The 22,441-nt window shown below is 42.8% G+C and overlaps 1 protein-coding gene across 4 annotated transcripts in view; it reads right to left on the reverse strand.

Moving 5' to 3' along the window:
• Nucleotides 1–1,028: 1,028 nt before the first annotated feature.
• Nucleotides 1,029–22,441, reverse strand: part of chl1b (cell adhesion molecule L1-like b) — a 69,185-nt gene continuing 47,772 nt past the window's right edge. For all 4 annotated transcript variants that reach the window (XM_062395012.1, XM_062394996.1, XM_062395005.1 and 1 more), the window contains 14 exons: nucleotides 22,047–22,213; nucleotides 21,797–21,962; nucleotides 21,557–21,681; nucleotides 20,957–21,058; nucleotides 20,483–20,680; nucleotides 20,194–20,264; nucleotides 19,166–19,388; nucleotides 17,601–17,716; nucleotides 17,152–17,356; nucleotides 16,894–17,016; nucleotides 12,268–12,447; nucleotides 6,728–6,859; nucleotides 5,775–5,847; nucleotides 1,029–3,483 (listed from right to left, as the gene is read on the reverse strand). In XM_062395012.1, coding sequence (XP_062250996.1) covers nucleotides 3,279–3,483; nucleotides 5,775–5,847; nucleotides 6,728–6,859; nucleotides 12,268–12,447; nucleotides 16,894–17,016; nucleotides 17,152–17,356; nucleotides 17,601–17,716; nucleotides 19,166–19,388; nucleotides 20,194–20,264; nucleotides 20,483–20,680; nucleotides 20,957–21,058; nucleotides 21,557–21,681; nucleotides 21,797–21,962; nucleotides 22,047–22,213 — 2,086 coding nt within the window. In that variant the 3' untranslated portion in view covers nucleotides 1,029–3,278. The remainder of the gene's footprint in view (nucleotides 3,484–5,774; nucleotides 5,848–6,727; nucleotides 6,860–12,267; nucleotides 12,448–16,893; nucleotides 17,017–17,151; nucleotides 17,357–17,600; nucleotides 17,717–19,165; nucleotides 19,389–20,193; nucleotides 20,265–20,482; nucleotides 20,681–20,956; nucleotides 21,059–21,556; nucleotides 21,682–21,796; nucleotides 21,963–22,046; nucleotides 22,214–22,441) is intronic.

A 22,441-nucleotide genomic window follows, 5' to 3' on the forward strand; every position in this document is an offset into this window, starting at 1 on the left:
TGGCCATCAGAGGCTCCACTCCCGGCACCTGAAGGTCACACGTGTGAGCGCTGGAGCCTCTGAACAGCCGTGGCTGCAGCAGACGCTGAGTGATGAGAGGGTATTTGAGGCAGATGTGATCAGCGCGGTGAGAACCCTCACAGTGACACTCTCCTATATCAACCATCGGACGTGATTACCGCGCTCGCTCCATGAGCCCGGAGCCTGTTGGAGCCCACTCCTCTGATTTCTGGTGACTCTCTCCTGCCGCAGGAGTAAATCACACACGCTGCTCAAACTCAGACAGAGGCTTGACCCCGGCATTACATTTGTTTTAGTCTCACTGCATAATGGGAACGATTTGTCTAACATCTGCCACTCTTATACAGAGTGGATGAGAGCGGCTCCACAGGTACTGCTCTCATCCACTTGTACATTACTGCTGAGTGAAGAGTAAAGGCCTGCGCATGCTTCTTGAACGGCGTCTGCGGCTTTTCCATAGTTCTGTCGAAGGACTCGTTGTTATTCATGCTTCTCCAAGCATTGCATGTTTCACAAAGCAATTCCCCCCCCCGAACACTAGGCGGAGTAAAGTTTTTTGTTGAAGACAGCCTTAGAGGACGCCTTCTTTGTGTGTGGCAGTCGTCGTCGAACTGTTTATTTACATCGACACTGCGGCTCCTCGTAGCCTTTTTCTGGCAGACAAATCCGCCAGTCAGTGACAGGTTATACAAGTGGTCATACTTTCGGATCTCTTCTGCCAAACGCTCTTCTATTTGGTCCATATTCGTTCTTCTAAATTTTCGGTGTTTTCTGCCGGTGTTATGTGGAATGAAACCGGAAATGCGACTCCGGAAAGGATGTAGTAAGCAGACCAATCACAGCCTTGCGGGCTGCTGGAGGCTTGCGGAGCTTTGCCGTATAGTTAGATAATTGGGCGTCGGACGTAAGCACGTAAGGGGCACGCAGAAGCATGCGCCGGCCTTTAATCATGCGTTCATCTGTGGGGAGACTCACCCAAACAGCAGACCATAACCAGCACATAGGAAAGTAAAGCAATTTAATGACATCAAAAACACCAATTAACATTCTTATCATGCAATGGTTGAATTTTTACAAAACAGAGCAACTTGTGGTCATGGTGCTAATAACATAATGAATGTGTATTAACAGAGTAAGGCTTGTTAAGACTCACGGCTCCACACTATCAGCGGTATTGGTGGGTGTCAAACATGCAACCAGATCCCAGTAATCTGATTACACAGGATCCACAATCCATTGCAGGTTTGACAAAACCTTCTTCTTGAAGGAGTAAACAACTAACATCACACATTAAAGTCAGTTCATGCAGAGATACTCAGCCTGTAGTACAATGTACAATGTTCTCTGTGGCTCTGGAGTCGACTCTGAGAAATAACACTGATGATGTAATTGTGTTACCACCCCGGGTACATTGATTTAGATAATACAAATATATTTAGAGCAAGTCCAGTAGAAGTAAGGTCTTTGATTACCAAGTTCATACTATGGTTTTTAAAGTAAAAATTCGGAAGAAAATCGTCCCACACAGAGACATTGCACACTGAGTGCGATGCCTTCCAATATTCTTATATCTAAGAAATTCACAGAATGAGATAAAATGGAGTCGAGCACTGGGGCTGATTTTGTGGTCCTCAACCATAGTTTAAGGTTTTCATTGGTTTCATTCCACTACAAGAAAACATAATTTCTGTGATCCAATTCATCCCAAACACTTCAAATCAAACCTGTTCCAAAAACTTTAATGACAGATCAAAGTTTCAGAGTCTAAGTGTAATTGTGACACAACATATACGGACTTGGTGCACAAAGACCTTAAGCCTGATCTGCAAACTGGGACATCGAGTTTGAAAGAACTAGACATTCTGGTAAAAAAGACTATTAAAATGCATTATGGGAAATGTAGGACTCAGCTTTTTCAGAGCCTGACATGCCGGGGAATAAAAGTCAGGAAAACGATTTTGCCCTTTGTTTTTAAGAATGTTTCTGCAAAAGTCTTCCAGCATTTTGTAAGCGCGACACAGAGTCATGGTATCCACTTTAAATGGATAGTTCAAATTGTTATCCTATTGAAATATGCTTATGCACTTTCTTGCTAAGGGTAAATTGACAAAACGATCAAGTCTGTGTGTTAAATATGAGGCGACAACTGTCAACTCCTTAGTTTAGATTAGCTGGAAACAGCTAATCTGGCCCTGTCCAGAAATTCAAAATCCCCCTACCAGCACATCTAAAAGTCATTTTGATTTTGTTACCTTAAGGCGGAGCCACACTAGCTATTTCCCTTTGACCAGTATTTATGCTAAACTGAGCTACCTGACTTCTGGGTTTTGTATCAATCATACTAAATAACTGTCAGCAAGAAAGAAAACAAGTTTATTTCCCTAAAACTCCTAAGATTCCTATAAAACTTTTCAAACATCAGGTATTGGCATCTTCAGTGTTGTCAAACTTGTTAGGGTTCTCTCTCATGTATAATCAGGAACATGGGGACCTGTAATGGATTACATTTTAGAAAATCTTTTACAAAGCACAGACTAGGTTTGGTGATTTATACAGTCCAATGGATCTAAATGTTCATAAACATGGCAACTAAATTATATTTTCTTCTAATATCACAGGAGGTTTATGGTTCAACAACCAATGTTGATGATATAAAATGATATGTAAATTTCCTTGTTAAATTGTCAGGTAGAAAAACCACTGGGGAAAAAAATAAGTTAATAAGCAACCTTTATACACATCTTACATATTGTACTTCATATTTAAGGAATCCATTTCAAATATAAAAGGTCAGTAATATTTGCTCCCGTTGAAAAATATCAACTGGATACCCCCCCTCGTCTGTGGTCTGCCACAAGATGACATGAGAGGCAAAGCTGCGTGTAATGATGTGCAATGGGGAGTGACATTTTTGTAACATTTGTACAAACAGTTCTGCAGTGGAAGTAATGGAAAAGAGAAGAAAAAAAAATCCAAGCCCTCTAAATGGTCTGTGTAATAATAATTATAAAAAAAAGACACTCCGCACATAGAATATACACTATATATACACAGTATTTAGTAACGGTCATTCTGTTGCAACTTGACAAAACAGAGCTTCATAACATGAGAATTGGCAGTTGGCAATGACGCATTACGTTTGACACAAAACTTGTGCTTGGTGTGGATAATGTTCTGCTTCCTCTTTCGTTTGTTCGTCCCAGCAGGTTTAATGAAAACGGCGTCCCGGGGTAAAGACGGAATGGCGGTTCCGCTCCTCACGCCGGTGTCTGAGCGGCGGCTTTGATCTCAGCGGACACCCTCTTCTCCTTTCGGCCCGCGTACTCGCCGATAAAAGAGCCGTCCTCGTTGAACTGAACGTCCTCGTCGCCGTAGTCCACCAGACTGTCCCCGCTGTCCCCCGCTTTGATCTCCCTGCTCAGCGAGTGTTGGCTGCCCTTCAGTGGCTTCTCGTCGTTGTCACTGCGAGAGAGGCACAGTGGATTTTAGAATCACCTCATTTCACCCATGGCTTCACTCTATGGCTTATTGGAGGGGGTCGAGCTGCGGGCTTGAGCTATCACTGCCGCCGCGACGAAGCCAGTGTGATTGGCATTGGTGTTTACCTCTGGCTGACCAATGGGAAATCATCACACACATGCACACGTTCCAACTGTAATAATAGCTGAGCTACACACGCATCACTGCTTTTGACAAAGTGAAGAAATCCTGAAGGGGACATTCAAGTGGTGCTGAAACTGAGACTGCACACTGACAATGATACAGTGAGTACTTTGTTTTGATAAGGTTCATTAGAGATGAACTTTCTCAATTCTTTGTTATGACTGCAGTGATGAGCGAGTTTCCCATCACTGAATTTAAACAGGTTGAAACACACAAATTAGTGTTAAAGCTTACTTGTCAACAAATATCTCCACAATCAACCCGACAAAGAAGTGAGTTCAGAACTGACAGCAAGGTGATCTGATCTGAAGTGTGTGTGTGAATTTGAGCCAAGAATTAAATAAGATGCCCGGTATTACCTGTGTGTCTGCTAGACAGGCATTTGACACCTGAAATCGCTCATAACACAACTATGAGCTGCACTGGGCTTGTGTGTGCTGATGTACAAAGGGGGCAGATTGTCTACTCTGAAATTGGTTGCTTAGTTGTAGAAAATACTATGACAGCAATGGTGAACATTGCGATTGGGGATTTATTTTGTTGAACCAATGGCTTTGTTTACAGGGTAAATGGTCTGTATTTATATCGAGCTTTTCTAGCCGTGATGATCACTCAAAGCACTTTACAGAACAGGTTATTGTTATTGTCATTCACACACACATTCATACAATCGATCTATGGGCAGCACTCTTTCTATGAGGGGCAAATCAAGGTTCAGTATCTTGCACAAGGACACTTAGGTATGCTGACAGGGAAGACTGGGATCGAACCGCCTACTTTCTGGTTAGAGGATGACTGCTATACTACATTACTCCGATAAAGACAATAGCCTGAATGCCATATAAACATGATCATCTTATCTTACCTTGTGAATGAGGTCATACTCACAATTAGCAATAGTCAAATTAAGAAATGTGGAGTATCACATGTCTTGTGTCGTGTTGTGTCATACCCAAATGTGTAAGTTTCCTTGACTGAACAAGCAGCACAGGAAACTCAAACTCAAGTTGGTCTCACTTATTTTAGGGGCTCTAAACCTCCTGAGTTGTGTGGATTTCAGGTACAAACCTAGCAAAAGTGGTGCAGTTTAAAAACTCGTCACCTAAATTTGAAGCTAACTGTCGGCAGCCAGCTAGCCAAGCTTATTATAAATATTAGCAACTCTAGCGCCACTAAAAGTCACTATTTATAAGATTATAACTAGCATAAAAACAACTTGCTGTGCTTTATAAGAGGTTATTGCTGGCAGCAGTCCCTTGTGCGGTTACTAGTCATTTACTGGAATCGACTCCAACGTAGAGAAGGTAGCTGTGACATCCAGTTTCCACAATTTATGACATTTAAATGTTATTTGGCATTATAATGGTGTGACCGATTTATCACAAACTCAAGAAGTATTTTACACAGACTTGGCAGCAAATTGAAGAATAGCTGGTGCCAGCAGCTCCTGGAGTCAACGTGACAAAATATAAATCCTGTCTGACTGAGACACATTCGACTCCATCATATCATACCATTTTTTGTGCTGTGCAGATCCCACTGATTGGGGAATTACATTGGGACTTCTGCTGCCGTAGACTGTTATGAATTGGACGAGTAAAGGATTAATGAAACGTGCCCAGATATTACTGCCCTGGAGAGGAGCCACTTTCAATTACACTGATTGGTTTTAGCCTCCCGCTGCGTGCTGCGCAGCCTGCGTTTCGCTCCATAAGGACACAAAATTGCTGCATCTGAACGCCGCTGTGGATCCCTTTATGATGCAAAGCCTATCACATCTAACACAACACCGTACCTGGGATCACAAAGTCCTATACAGGGAGGCTAGCAGTCTGACTATACCGATGCGTAAACAGCTCAGGGACACTACTGCTGTTTATCACATACATTCCAGTTACTCTTCAAATGTCTTGGACGGATGGAGTGCAAGGCTCCACGTGAACCGAGTGCACACCGGGTTGTCTTCTCAGCGAGAGGAGAAAAAGCATGGGGAGAGAAATATGAAGAGAAGAAGACAGAAACCACCGCTAGCAAAAGAGAAAATTCATACACTGTTGTGCGTGAAATAGTGCTCCCGTGGTTATGCTTACCTGTACTCGCAAAACGTGTCGTCGTTCATGCCCTGGGACTCCACGTCAGGGTGAAGGTCTTCTTTTTCTTTTACTGCTCACAAAATAGAGAGAAGATATCAGTGATTTCCTCTGGAGGCGGCTGCCAATGAAGATCACTGCTGTGTCCCCTGACTGCTAACGTTGTCTGAACAAGTTAGATTCTCAGTCCCTTATTCCCTGCACTTGTTCACTGGATGAAAGATCAATGAAAGCTTTGGAAAAGATTGAAAATATACAATTAACTTTTTTTCAATTGTTTTATGTGAATCTTATTCTACATAAAAATGGAGCTCTATGTTGTGTAAAATATTCATGATAAAAATGGTAAAAACTGAAGCAATTTAAATGTATATATATATCGCTTAGTGGTGTGACAGAAGAAAAAAAGAAAAGGTTGTAGGAGCAACTGGCGATAATGAGAACTTAATGAGAAAACAAAGGACAGAGCAGCGTCTCGCTCTTTTTTTCTGCTGACAAGTGAAGCGATCGCTGCCCGGACGACAACCCGATGGCCATTAGCTGTGAATAATAAAGCTGATAAGGACTCTCATGTCCCCAACTGGAGGAAATCACGGCGATACCGTAGAGCTTATGTCATCACAGCCACCCCTTGTGCAGCATTTGCATTTAGTCTCCATGTGGCTGGGAAAAGCTGCTTGTCTAAATAATGCAACATTCAAATGCTGGACATATAGTAGAAATGCTCATTTTCCTATCAAAGCAGGAGCCTATTCATGTATAAATTTGCATTAAAATAATTTTGAGGCCTGGGAAAAAGACAACATATCAGCTTACATATTCTTGAAATGGCATCAAGGATAATTGATCATTTATTTCATAGCGACCAACAACGAAATGGAAATATAATGATGCTGCGAGCAGCAATTACTATTCAAGCAGGGTAATGTGTGTGTTTGTGAGCGAACACCTACCGGAATACTTCCCTCCTTTATTTCTGTTGACAAAGCAGGCGATCAACACAATGAGCGTGAGGAGAGCGATGGCGCTCATCAGGCCGATAAACCAGCCCTGGGTGGATATTCCTCCGTGGATGCTGGCCAGACCTGAGGAGGAACAATACCCGGTGACTTTGACACGACTTGGCCTTTTCATGGGGACACTTGATTGAATGTTTACACCGACAAAGTCTATCTGATGCAGAGGCAGAAGGTGGTAGGGCGCGCTGCTGATGGAAAGGCTCCAATGTTAATATTAAACAGCTAATCCTGCTTGTCCAATTAATCAACTATGGAACGCTGTACACATATAAAATTCCTCTAAGCGAGTCTGAGCGGCTTAAATCCTCGCCACAGTGCAGAGGGCCGCACGTCGTTGCTCGTGGCGCCCCCCCCCCCCGCTCAAGGATGCACCTGCACTGTGCTCAGTGATCGGTCGATTAGTTCTGCTGCTTTACATTCTTTTAATTTCAGCTATAACGGTTTCCCTCCTCACCTGTGGACCTGGTCGTGATTACATCTTCACATATACTAGAATTGTCAACCCAGCTGTTAGGAATAAGGCGCACAGTGTACTCAGTCCCAGGTTCAAGCAATGATGTGGAAAGTGTGAGCGGTGTTTAAGGTCTCTGAAACCGTCCAGTGACCCTCACCTGGGCAGAGGGTGAACCATCACGGTGGGTTAGTACTCATGAGGACACACAACTAGAGCAATCTACTGAAGGTGTGAATGAAAAGACATGGAGGACAGTTTCAGTCACAGCCCAGCGACAGTTATTAGCTGTTTCACAAAAATACAGGCTCCCTCAATCACACTTACAATGTCAAGAACATATAAAAAGCTAATGTGAGCTTGCGGTTGTTCATATATATGAAATGTAAAACTCTGTGTGCTCTCCTCCAGACATCCAGCTGATATTTGCAGAGCGGTCGCTAACGGCTGAGCTAACATTCAACAGGGCCGCGACTGATGGAAGAGATGAGAGCAGATGAAGAAAAGGAGAGAAATGGTGATGAAGGATTAGTAATAGGGGACAGAAGGTCAAGACCTCCATGGAGCGGTTAGGAGTGTTGTCACTGTGCGATGAAGGATGTGGCTCTTCACCTTCTACGAAGAAAGCTCAGCGCACGCTCGGGTGTTTTGTTTGTGTACGGACGCATCAATTACATGTGACAGAGGGGGACGTCGGGTGAATCCCTCACCAGCACACATGACAAGAGTAATGTGGGTATGGAAGTAGAATGGCAGGTGAAGCATGCAAAGCAAAATGAACATAGACTGAGGTCCAAAAGGGTTTAGAATCGTAATCACGTGATTGTTTCTAAAAAACGATGCTGTTACAAGTCACAGTTTTATTTACAATATTTGTGATGTCTCTCTGCGTGACGACATAAACATATTTTTACCACATTGACACCGAATAATGCCAGACATACTGAACAGACAACAGAAGAAAATCTAATAACGTGGAGAATGAAATGCATCATTAGGGTGGTTTGACAGCAGCTGTCTGAGCTGGTCCACAAAGCACAGTCCACTTCATTTCCCCGTGGCAAACATGCAAATCTCCTGGCCCGTCTCCAGCTCAGGTGCATTATTTGCTCAGGTGATAATTCTGCACACAAGGACACCTGCGTCTGCGCTGCCCACCGCCGCCACCGCACATGACAGCCTCCAGTTAATGTTGATGGATTAGTCCACAACCGTGGTAATTGCAATTATTAGACCTGTGTGAAGACTTCGACTGACATAGGCCCCTAAACTAAAAATATCTTCCGGCAGGCTGCCGTGTTTCGCCACCAACTCCTCCGTTTTCTAATAAATGCTGCAGCTGCTCACCCAGTGGGGAGTCAGAGCCCTAGAAGACGCCCCTTCAAAGTCAGGAGGCTCGTATATATCTTTCAACAGCCTCCCATTATCCACTCATCTCAGTGTCCAGTGAATATTAGCCTCCCAGTATGAGCTCACACCCCCCCTCCCCCCCCCCCCTCCCGGCATCGCCCAGGAGGACGTTTCTCTCCTCTCCATTTTGTCTCAGCTCAGATGCTGCCGTGGACAACTTTCGTCCCAGAGCCGTGCTGCTGTTTACCCAGTTGAAGATTACATGGAAATGTCAGGTGACTGTTGGGTCAATATGCTGCTTGGTTCTGGGGAACTGGGGCCCAACAAATCAATCACTGACAATTAGACATATTTGTCCCGTTCAAGCGGCTCCACTCTTCAGCTACTCGGTCGGATCAGGATATAGATCTTGTATCCTCGATTTCCCTGTGGTGCAGCGGGGAAATTAAGACCTGCTTTTTCATTAGCATTCAATTGTCTCGTTCCAAACAGGAAAGCAGAGCTGTTACCTTACATTCCATCTCCTGTTGCCACTGGAAACAACTTCAAATATCAAAGAACAATACAGGAGACGGCTAATTACCTTGCACATCGCAGAGGTATTTTTAACATCTTTTTTATTCTGTGATATCAATTGCCTTAAAAGGCAAAAGCCAGGGAGTCCAGGAGATCGCTGCACCACTGTACAAATATGGGTATGAAACATACATAACGAGAGCTATATGGTTTCTGTTTTGTTTTTTTAGATTTATTTCACAGCTTTTGTTTGTCTCCGTGGTTTGATGCTTGTGGTGTCAGTATATGCAGCAGCTCTACCTATGGTGGAACGAGTGGGTTTGGTCACTGGGGACTTTGGAGTGCTGGGAGGTGTGGGGGAAGCTGACTTGCCTGAAAAGAAAGACAAACCTTGTGATTATCAACTGGGGCTAGAGCCCGGGGCGCTACCGTCTACTGTTAGCACACATGCTCTTACCTAAAATTAGTGGCTACGCATGTACAATAAAACATCCTATAGAAAAAAAAAAATTGTTTATACAGAAGGTGAGATGTTGGGATTTTAATTTGACTTCATCTTGCCTTTCAACAGCTACTTAATTGTCTTTTTGCACATCATTAAAAGGAAGAAGGATGGATGCGTGGCGTGTTTATGATCTTCTTCCTGCGTTTGGCTCTTGAAGCGTCATTTATTTCCTCACCTTGACTTAGACGTGTTGCACAGTGTCTGCTGTTGCTAGGATAAAAGTCAATATTCGTTTACAGACGCTAATGAGCCACGATTAGTATGAATTTATAATTAGGTTACTCATTACTATTGCTATTAGAGAGGAAGCCACAAACTTTATCTGAGGAGGAGTTGACATTTTTCTAATGAAAGGAGGCATCAGAGAGCTCTCTGCTGATGGCAAGGGCAAACAGCAGACAAGGTCAATTATCTGCAGAGGAGCAAAGTGTTTAGCACTTTTTGATAATGTGCGAGAAAAATAAAATGTGCTCAACAGTTTGAGACTAAAATAGGCACGATGATTTACACAGGTTTATAGCATCCGTACCATTTTCTACAACTAAACATGCACCCGCTACCTACGGAACTACCGTCTGTCAGACATGTCATACCATCACACAAATGTATAAATAAACCATTACAAAGAGGAAGGAAAAAAAGGATCTTCCGAGTTCTTTGAGATCATAGACTGGAAATAAAGATTGTAAAAATGTCTACACTTTTTCCCACTTTCCACAATTTAAGTCACAATATTCCAGTTATGAATGCCACCATTTTGTGCATTTCAAGGTGGTTTTGGTTTTCCGTACATTTTGAGTTTTTATTTTGATCCACAAACATAAAAGATGCAGGGTGACTTTTGGCGAGCCATCCCGACTAGTCATCTTTAATTCAGTCTATGTTATGTGTGTTGGTATGACATGCTACAGCTTCTACGTGAACACAGATGCTACATACTGAGGCCAACAGTGGAAGCCGAAGTGGAAGCTGTGAAAAAAATAAAATAATGAAACGACTGAAAGAATAAAAGACAGAGGGGACAAGCACTGCATTGCTAAGCAAACGTTTAACACATTCACAAACATTAACAAGACACTGTATGATCAAAGCTGCGGTTGAAAGCAGTGCACTGTTTAGTGGCGGGAGAGTGATGGTAATAGTGCACAGTAGAATTAGGACACAACATTTTAATGCTCGAATTCTCCTACACACACACACTCACACACTCTCTCACAAACACACACACACACACACACTTGTAACAGCTTGACTAAATTGCAATTCATTACATAAAAAAATGAATTCTCCTGCCTGTAATGACCTTTAAATAAACAACCCCTACGAGCCAATTAGGTTTCTTCCTGTGATTTTACGCCAACGCTAAGTCCTTGTCTGCATATTCCGCACCTGCAGTGTGTTCCCATATTGAGTTGAGCGTTTTGTATTTGAATGACACAACTTGAACCGATCAGGGACGATGGAAGTCAGTTTGATTTTGGGGTGTTAAAAATAAATATATTATATAATATCAAAATATTCAATGTAGGAGAAATTTCTGATTTATTATATTGATTTCAATGACCAACATAGTTATATACTAGTTTAAGGATATGTTAGACAACGCCATTTACTTCAATTGTATTGTATTTGGCTGTTTACCCCTGAAAATGGGTTTTGTGGACTAAAACACCTCACCCACGCCATAGTGGTAGGTAGATAACAGGTGGATTTTCCTTTTTTTGGTGAACTCTCCCTTTAAATGCTTAACTGAAATCCTTTCAGTGCATATATACTCCAAAACCTGCTACAAAATCAAATATTACAAATTGTATTAAATTAAAATAAAAAGTATGTTTGCCATGCAGTTGCATCCTCTTGCCAGTAGGGGAGTGTCACAACCCCCTCAGAACCACTAATTACAGCCACTTTATACCACAATAAATTTGCCGCCCAGTTGTTTATGCGGAGAGTATCTGTTGCTGCGGTTCATTACAGTGATACTCATGGGACTCCACGTACTGTTTCCTGTTTCATTCACATCGTATATCACAGTGCCCACCACCTCACCGGGGCTCGGCTCAGCTGAAGAATGCCGTGCAGTCCGCACCAAATGATAAGTAATTAAAAAAAAAAGATTACATGCAACAAGCCAGCTCATTATGATTACTAACCCACCAACTCTTTCAATGATTACACAGTTCAGCATCAAAACTCTCAGTTTCCCTTTCTCTCCGCGGATTGTTTCACAGCTCTCGCTCTCCCTCCAATCAATAAGCACTTGCTCTCTTGTGACAGTGACAAATGAAAACCTCCACGACAACCGTATGAAATTGTTTATCCACAAGAATTACTTATATGGAGATATGAAAGCTTGGCTGCCCAGGCATAGATCATATTCTGCTAGTTCAATGCCGTTTTGAGGCAGTAACACAGCTTTGTCACCTACAGTCGCTTGCTCAGCCTGAATTCTGCACCTAAAACCCCTCGTCTGTGTTTCTCTCCGTCTTCCCCACAAAGCTACCCACTCATTCTCACACCCACAGGCCATCTCACACACACACACACACACACACACACGCACTCACGCACACACAAACACACACACACACACACACACACACACACACACACCACCTGGTCTAGTGCTTTCTGGACCCTCCCATCACTCACTTGTTTCAAGGGTGGTTGTGCTCTCTTCGCTGACAACAGGCCCACAGCCCATTGCGGTGCAAGAGCGCAGGTAGAACTTGTACTTGCTTAGGGGCTCCAGTTCGCGGAGGGTCCACTTGGTGGTGCGGGGGTTGCTGATGTCTACCATCTGCAGGGGCCCCATCTCCTCTGTGTCGTTGACTAGAGAGAAAAGACACATTATTTGTATTAGACTTTGCATTAAGGTCATACAAGCAATGCACCAAAAATGTTTACGGTTTGTAATGGCGTAAAAAGATCAAAGTAAAAAGATGTCAAAATAAACAACAGCCAGAGGTTTACCCACAGAATTAGTTCAAGTGGCGATAAGGAGGGTGCACATGCATTGGCACAGTGGTCGCTCTTATGTCCATCAGTCTAAGTGACAGGTACAAACACTTAAGAGTGAAAGGCAAGGTATGAGAGAGAGAACTGCATCGATGGCACAACTGCAGCTGAAACTATGAGCTCCTGATTTCTGCAAACATTATGGACCCCAGCATGAGTATGTGGTAGCAAAGAGCGCTGCACACACCAGGTTAGAGATCTCACATGTTATTGTGAGAAGTGAAAATGTTTTCGCTTCAATATGAAACTGTGCTAGGTCAGCAGTCTAGATCAATATTGGGAAAGACTAGTCCAAATCCCTCACACAGTAATGAACAATCTAACTTATTTTCGAAACATTTAGCATTGTTACCCCTGGAACCATTTTATTTCACATGCTTCATATCCCACACTGACATTGAAGTAAGAAGAAGTGTCTCCTTTTTAAAGTCCTTGTCCTCAACATGCAATCACAAAACTAAATCCACTTTATTATTTTGCTCACATTCTACTTTATAAAGCTAACTGCTGATCCTGGTCTCTTTTTCCAATCAAAATGTACTACTTTTGAACAAACCAATCTGTCTTCATCTTTTGTACCTTCATATTCTTATTGGTACAAAATAATTTGATTATTTGTTGACGATAATCGAAAACATTTACTTGTTGTTGTTCTAACACAAAGAAGTCTAGCTTCCAGCCTTTACTGCTTCACAGCCAAAAGCTCCCCATTCACTGGCATGACAAAAAGATATCCAAGTGACAATCTCTTCACACCAATGCCAAGAAAAGCAACTGTCACTTGTTTTGATTTGCACTTTTTCTTTGTTAAAATTAGCAAAAGACAAATTGTTATTTGCTCTTTCTTTGGCTTAATATCCCTTTGAATCATATTTGCATTTCACAAGCAAGCAGGTTATGATCTGCACATTATAACTAGGCCCTCTTTTGTGTTGTTGTCATCTGCACTTTGTCTACGTTGTGATAGGATCCCATTTTTCACTACGTAAAGCAGGCGGGCAGGTAGACGGGTGGCATTTATGTTCTTTGTAACAAAAACAAACACAGCAGGTGTTGAGGTGACCTTTGCTGGGAAAGAGGTGCTATGTCTCTCTGGTAGCACACAATGACAAGAATGTATTGGCCTGCTTCCCTTTTCCCCCTCAGATACCACCCCCTGTTAATAGACATCACAATGTTTTGTTTTGTTTGTGAGAATAAAAACTGTTTATTTTTGGTGAGAAATCCAACCGGTGGGACTGGAGACTGGTACAGAGAGGAGGCTACAAGCATCATTATTCTCTTTCTCACTTATCCGGACACACTCAGGCGAATCATCTCATGTAGTGAACTGGCTGAAGGCTGCCGACCAATTCCTTTCAATTCAGACAACATTTAGAAATCCAAATATTACTTAATCTGTTGGGCCAAATACAGCTGGCCTTGTGTAGTGTGGAACAGACCGAGATGTACAAACACTGTGACATGACCCAACAACAAGTGTGAGTTCAGCCCAAATACAGAATGAATAGCAGCCAAGGTCATTCTGAACTCCCACGTGTGACGATATTTTCTGTCAGTGCAGTACAAATTCCAATTGGTCCATCAATGAGAGTTACTCTACAGTCACTCATATATACTGAAATATGGTTCGGAAAGATCAATCTGCATTTTACACAGATTTTTTTTTAACGTCACATAAATTCTTAAGAGTTTATGACAAATTTTGCAGCCTGCCAAAAAAAGCCCCACATCAAACGAATTCGGTCTTTGATTGTCACTCACAATTGCTGTGTGAACTTGTCAAAGATGCAATTGGAGAGGCTTGACGACACATTGCCTCCTCTGACTAGGGCTACATCCATATTTCACTTTATAGTTTAAAACTGTGTTTTTAAGCCAAAACTATCTCTTTTCACACCGGTTTTAGCTCAACATCAGTATCAATCCCTGTCCATACTAATACGCCTAAAAATTCCTATCACATTACACTGGGTATGTGAGTTCCGGTTTACAAAGGAAGCAGTTGATTGCTAGTTACAAAAAGAGCTACAAACGAGACGCAGCAATGGGGAAACGACAAATCAGACATTTCTCTTAAAATACAGTGTTTAACTACAACAGGGTCAGCATTGCTTTTTAATTAATTATCAATGTCACGTTTTACACTGGTAGCCGAGGCTAATGCCGGTAGGTTTCTTTCAGAAGGGGGTCATGTGATAGGAGCCTGAAGAATCAGCAATGGCTATGTTGTGACCAGAAGGACCCAATCAGCAAGAGGCTTGTCTATGTCATCATTTCCAAACATATCTGTTTCTGCTCTTCCATTCTGAAATGAAGGACCAGCGTTTTAAACTGAAAGGGGTCAGCAGCATTTATACAATTCTCTGTTCTGGTGGCGATGTGTATCCTAAGCATTGATGCATTTTGACGCCTACATTTCTAGCATCCTAAATATCTAGATGAATCAGCACCACTGCCAATCAGAGGGTAGGTTGGTATGAAGGCAGTGTAAAGAGGTACGTGTAGAGGTGACATGCCCTCTAACTTTGTGTCTTTGTTCCTGAGTTGTGGAAAATATGACTTTGTTGATGGCAGAGTTTAGAATAATTTCCATTCCCTATTTCTAGTAACTGTGATGTCCACTGAATCATTTCTGTTTCACCTCATCCAGCTTGATGGGTCATTGCTTAGCAGGCTGTCACAGAAGAACAGGCAGGTATTTTTGTGATATGTTTGAGACCAGACATAGTAAAGGTCAAAGACTGTATTTATATAGCACTTTTCCACTCTTATCGCCATACCTGGGGATTTGTCCAGGTTAGATATTGTGGAATGTGTGATCCTTTGTCACCAGTCATCATGTAATATGAACTTTCAACACCAAGTCAATTGGTGTGATGTGCACACCTATCTGATGACCTTGAAAAGCATGTTGTATGAATCTGAGCAACAAAAACCTCAAAAAAACATTGAGTTAAGTGTGAATCAAATCAAATCAAAGGAAAAGGAAAAGTTTTAAATTTGAGACCTCATCTCACTTTTATGACACAGTTGGTAGTTTGCTGGGAGGTAAAGGCTTTAAGTTAGTTTCTACTGGCCGCCTTTGACCTCAGGCTTCACAGTCAGTTGGCAGCTTTGAGTGTGACCACACCGTCCTCTCAGCAGTGAGGGGAACTTGAGGATACATTCAGCCTTTATGTTTTGAAATGTATTTATAATGCCTGCTAATGTTATTAACCCATTGGTGATAACCTGACACAATGATCAAAAGGCTTCACACAGACAATGTGCCATTACAAAGCAGTGTAGTTGAAACAGCCTGGTATTACCGTATGCTCAATGTGTTCAACAATGTTACAATAGTGAAAGCTGTGAGACGTGAAGCGATTATAGGCTGCTGCAGAGATGTGCGTCGCCCTCAAACAGCTGTGCTGCAGCTGGAGATTCCACTTATGTCACTGATGATACACTGATACTCCTCAACATTTCGCGCATGACTTCTTCAAGGGGACTTCAACAAAAGTCACACTTCATGGAGTCCATCAGGTTTATTGCTGTGGCACAATGAAAACGTCCTCTCCTGAAACACTGTATGACACTTGGCCCCCTTGTGCAGCCGCCAAATCAAACTCAATTAGCCGGGAAACGTGACACAGGGACGTTGTTAAAAGTTAGTCATTTGGTCTGTTGTGACTTTTGTTTAAAGTCATAACATGACTTTAGCTGCTGTGAAGACATCCCCTGCGGACAGTATAGGGTCAGTAAGCAGGGACCTTAACAGACTGTGACACAGTGGCCTTGGTCAGCACTAGCTTAGCCATGATTGTCACACACAGGCCAACAGACATCACCCTGACATGTTTCCTATACAGACACTCTGACCTCACCATGACCTGGGCCTTATTAGAGCAACACAGTGATTTTTCCCTCCGTGCTCAGGATCATGGGTTAGACAATCACCAGGGAGCCGAAGATAAATTCCCTTTCCTTTAGTGATACACTCCAGAGGTACAACACATACTTGGCTGTTTTAAAACTGTACTATATGATACAGCGTAAGAGGCTGTGCATTTCAAACAGTGAGGTTATTCAGGTCACTAATATGCAGTTAGATTAAAATAAACAGCCTGTATGTTTTTGTATACTCAGTCTTAAAAAAAAGGGATGTGACCACTATTAAACACAAGGGAAAATGCAATATCTCTTTGTCGCAAGATGGGAGCATCACCGATATATCTGAGTTAGTTAAGTGTAAGGATGAAACATAGAGATACGTACTCAACTGATAGTCTAGGAGGTACCCGGTGAGAATCCCATTAGGCTCAGATGGCGGGTCCCAGACCAGAGAGACGGTGTGCTTCTGTACATCTGTGACCCTGAAAACAGGATTTTTCTCGGGCACTGTGGGGGGCACAAGAAGGCGATACACGCATTAAGCAGTGGAATTCTCCAAACCAGTTTCCTTGGCTATTATTAGATTTTTCCCTTTAGAAGTTGGGAATCAATACATTTCATGCTGTTTTTCCACAAACCCACCTCCCTCTGGGGTTTTGAAGTCGACGGGATGGCTGCCGGGGCCGTTGCCTCGCCCGTTGAAGGTCATGACAATGAGGCTGTACTCGGAGAAAGGGGTCAGTCCTGGTACCGTGGCGTGGTTTCGGTCTCCAGGGAAAGTTAGAGTGTGTTTGTCTCCGTGACTTTTCTTTGAGTCGGCCAGGCTGCGCAGACGCCACCAGTTTATCTACATCAGGAAGAGCACACACAGAGAACCATCCTCAGTGGAGTGATCAAACTGTGTACATCATACGTGCGAGTGTGAGCTGACTGAATATGCAATTTTCTATCTTTCTTTTCAGTCGGCGTGAGCAGAAAACATCAAGTAAAGGACAACAGAGTGGGGTGAGAGAAGCAAGCGCTCAGAGCGAGGTCAGGGCCATTCCTTTTAAACTGTGTCTAAAAGCAAGGGTTGGTTTTTGAGGTATTACCCTGTAGCCTCCCAGATGTCCATGTAGCTTGTCCTTGTGTACACGCATCCAGCTAACCTTGACCACTGAGCTGTTCATCACCTCCACGGCTACATCATCAGGCGCAGCGGACGGAACTGCAACAGCAAACACACGTCAGGAAAAACAGTCAGCAGATGGAAACGTTACAAAGGTGTTCTTGTGAATGACTCATAGTTTGAGCAACAACAGAAATGAGCAACTGAGCAAAAGACTAAAATACTAAGCGACTACACACATTTGGAGATCACCTATTTATAGGAACACATACTGGGGACTGATCAATCAATCAGTCAATCAATAAATCAATACAGGGCTCTAAAGGGGTAAGTATATACTGCAATTACTAACACCACAGGAGAGCAAGGACACAACAGTGAGTAGTGTCATGACCTGATGTGACCTCCTTGGGGCAAATCCAAAAGAAAGCTGGACAGGGGGAAATACAGTCAGCCTTCTCCAGAAACTGCAATTGCTCCAATGCAAAACCTTGAAACTTGTATCCTCTCATTTATTCTCCAGATTTTAAAATCTCAAAGCTTATAAATAAATCACTTCACCAAATTCACCTGAATACCGTGGATGAAAATGCCAGAGTTAAGCAGAGATGAGAAGAAAATATTTTAATCAAACCATCTTTTGTCCACAAAAATCACTTATCCTAAAACTACACTGGCTACTCTGCACTCTGGAAGCTCCAAATGGAAGCAAGAAGTTAGTGAGAGGTTTGTGTAGCTTTCTCTTCTCACATATAGAAAGCATTTACTTTTATAACAGTTAACTCTAGACAAATAATCTGTTACATTCAACAGGACTATCTGCAATATTTTCCCAATGAAAATAACCACTAGAAATGTAATTTCTTTAATTTTCTCACCAGAAATAAATCAAGATAAAATCTATAATGTGTCTCTTTACTGCTTTTACAGTTATCTCTTAGAGCATTAGCATCTTTGTCAATTGGCTTTAGTTTATATCTAGAGAGCAACTTTATTTTGAAGCTTACATTAACTTGGGAGAAATGGTAGAAGTAGCTGAATCCCCTTTGACATATTATTTAAACCTACAGCTGCTGCAGAGGTATGCTGAATCTAACAATGAAACTTTTGATTAACTGTAGAGTCATTCAGTGAGTGAACGGGACCATAATGCCAACGCAGTTGTTTTGCTGTTAGCTAACATTACCTGACGCCTTTAGGTCCCTTGGATGAACTTAAACAAACATTTGTGATAAAAACTAACTCAAATGACAGACGTCCTCTTCGAGGAAACTTTGACTTTCTAATTTGGCCCATGTCCCAATGCTAACATGGAGGAGGGGGAATTTTGGAGAGAGGTTTAACTTTAACACGTTTTTCTGCATTAAGGAATGTAAGTCCAATATTTACTCTTTTTTTAGCTCTTAATCTTTAGCCCCTCATTGCTCACTGAAGTGAGGACATCACAACCAAAACAATGTGTTAAAAAAGAAATCCACAGATGTGAGGGGAACTGCAAATTGGTATTGCTAGTGCAGCTTTGGGTAAAGTTATATATTGGCTACTCACAGTCCTCTCCTGAGTAGCCAGTCTCTATCTTGGGCTCAGGTCCCCAGCCCTGATGATTCCTGGCTTGGATCTTGAACTCATAGGGAACAAAGGTGGGAGCGTTCTTCACGATAAAGGAGTGTCTCTTCACAATGTCTTCTTTCCAGTCCTCCTCCAAGTCCTGTCTTCTGTAACTCACCTTGTACTCTAGACCAGGGCCATTTTGCTCAATGAGTAACAAGGGCTGAACGGTGGAAGCAAAAGACAGCAAAAATAAATAAATAAATAACAACAATGGGGTGGAGGAGTTTCATGCAGGCTTTCACAATTGCATAAGACGCTTCTTGTATATCTCTGTTCAATGTCACTGCCTCTGAGGGATTAAAATGACAAGCTAGCCCAGTGAACTGTGCTTGGAACACTGGCTGTGTTCTATCCCACTTTCTAATAAAACAATGGAACAATTGACCTGGTCTAGCAGCAAGGTTTTCTTTGATATATGGCTCTGTAGATGAAAAGATTTGTCTCCTCACAGGAGTCAGCGCGTGATAAATAGAATGAGATATGATTTTCCACAAAGGCAAATAATTAACAGTGGGGAAGCTCATGAATCCGGGATTCAGGAGCTACTTTACCCTGACAGTGCAACCGGATAATAAGTGAAGGAGAGATTCATCTTACTACAATAAGGCAGAATTTATACTGTACGCATCAAAAGATTTTTTTTCCTTTTCATGGCCATCCTTTCTCTTTCTAATCAAAGAAAATGAGCACCTTTCAATGGGGGCCCTTTTCGCAGCGATCGCAGGAAATGGCTTTTCTAAAGATCTGAACCACAGAATGAAATATCAAAAGGCGACCGTTTCCATTTCTTAAATTCCTATTGAGATTTCCTATTGGACATCAATAAAACTTCATCTCTTTTCTCTTCGTGGGATTCTTTGACATCCCACAACGGCAGGAGATGGGAATAATTCACTATGCAAAGGTAGCCCACATTACAGAATCTGCAGTAAGAGGATAATAAAAGACCAAACTCTGTTCCTCACCTCCCAGTTGATAACCATTTCATGTGGCAAATGACCTTCGATTTTGATATTTTCAGGGTTCTTGTCAGGGGCTGTAGAAAAAGAAGAAATATAGATTTTTGTCGGCATAGTGGAATAAATCACCAGTGAAATAGGCACACAAGAGAGCAGATTCTCAACAAGAGTGGAATCAATTATGCAGCAGGTCTGAGTGTTTTAAAGTTCACAAAGCAGCAGCAACGGCAGCTCGAGTGGCCTGGAGGACCTTATCAAAAAGTACAATAAACAATGAAAGGAGGAAGCCTCAGACCTGCCGGGGGGGTTTTGTATCTCTCAGTGGGCTCGCTGGGAGGCCCCCTCCCAACGGCGTTAACTCCAGACACTCGAAAGCAATAGTCGACGTGACCGTGGAGTTTGGCGACGGCAGAGTTGTGGTTTCCGGGTATTCGGAGCAGCTCCTTCCAGTTTCCCGGCTCCCACTGGCTTTCCTCGTACTCGATTACAAACTCTGTTGAGGGGCAGAGAAACAATCAGAGGTGTGATTCTTGCTCATCTAACCACAAGCCGAGCAGAAAGCTCCTCAAACTCTGCTCCGGGCCGGTTTGTTCCTCAGGGAGCCTTGTCATAATTCACACGTGGAAGAATCAATCATGGATTCACATTGTACAAGATGCTATCAAACAAATCTATTTAAATACAGAATGACGCCCTTAATGTGTATGTCACTGCGAGATGAACTCATTCAATATGTTTTATTAATACATTATAGTGATGCTCCTTTTACCTGTGGTTGAGCTGTTGTGATCGTCCCCAGGGAACCATTTCAGTTTCACGCTTCTGCTCTTGTGTTCCGACAGAACCAAGTTGTCGGGTGCATCGGGGACATCTGAAAACCATCATAACAACATGGCAACATGAAAACTGAATCACAGACACATCCATCTGTGCAGCAGTGAAGGGCCAAAGGAACAAATGTTCAATGAAATCCTCTTGGATCCAGGGATGTGTCTTATGCACACTGCAGTGACGATTTAGCACAGATGGGTATTCTTAAGATTTTAACTATGCTACTAAAGTACACTTGACTCTTACCAATACTGCTTATCGAATCTACTTGCACCCTTACTTTTTTCATCCAGGGATGTGGAACAAGCTGCATGACTGCGTGGCCCACAACTGTTTCTTTTCAGATTTAAGGAGGTCAACAGTATTTCAAAGAGCGATTGTCAGACACAGCACTATGCCCTGCGCTAATTGAGCCATGGTCTGCATGTTCACGCTCTGCTTTGGCCTCCTGACATATTGATCCCTGTGTGAATGTGTCATACATTTATGCAGCACCAGGGGTCTCCGAGGCAGAAATACGGTTCACATGTTGGCTCACCTAGCACCATGAGCAGCGCTGAGGCCGTGGCTGTGTCCACCGGGGTCCTTGCCACACACCTGTACACGCCCTGGTCCCTGTGGCTCACATTGAGGATCTGAAGACTACCATCCTCCACAAAGTATCTGTTGACAGAAAAGGGAGACGCTGTATTGACGGACGAACCTGAGAAGTAAAACGACTTTCAAGCGGAGATTAAGTCTGCAATGTTTAAAGAAAATAAAAAATCATGTATCCCACCTTGAATTCTCAGTGTAGTTGAGGGTTAACTCTATATCATCTTTTTCCCACAGGAGCTGAAAGTCGTTGCTGAAGGACTTGTCGTACTCTGCCAGGCATGAGAGCTGGGCCGTGGTACCTATTAGGATCTGTTGGTCCTCCGGGGCCACGACTATGCTGGTGGGATCTTCCAAATGGGCGAGAACGTGTTAGTTACATCCAGAGGAAAAAGTGAGCCTCTGCAAACAGTGTTCCGTGTAAATCTGCTCACCTTTAACATAGAGCATGGCCTCGATGGCGGACGTTCCCTCCGTGTTTTTAGCTAAACACGTGTACTGTCCCGTGTCTTCTTTCTCCACGCTGTAGATCTCCAGCGATCCGTTGTCGTGAACGCTGAATCTCGGGCCCTCCACGGATTCGGAGGAGTCGTCTCTGCTCCTGCAAAACAATGAAAAATAAAACATCAATCAAAATGGATAAACAAATCACTGCGGCAGCTAAGATGAAACAGAAGAATAGAACAGTGCTGAGTGACAGGCATGTTTTTTGTTTAAGAAACAGCAGGTCGTCGATACAGATGAACAGTGCACAGAAGGAGTGGGAGCGTCGAGCAGCTGACATCTACTGCTCTCTGCTGGTGTGCAGTAGACTCGTGAAAAACAGTTA

Source organism: Platichthys flesus, chromosome 2 (assembly GCF_949316205.1).
Source record: "Platichthys flesus chromosome 2, fPlaFle2.1, whole genome shotgun sequence".
NCBI lineage: Eukaryota > Metazoa > Chordata > Actinopteri > Pleuronectiformes > Pleuronectidae > Platichthys > Platichthys flesus.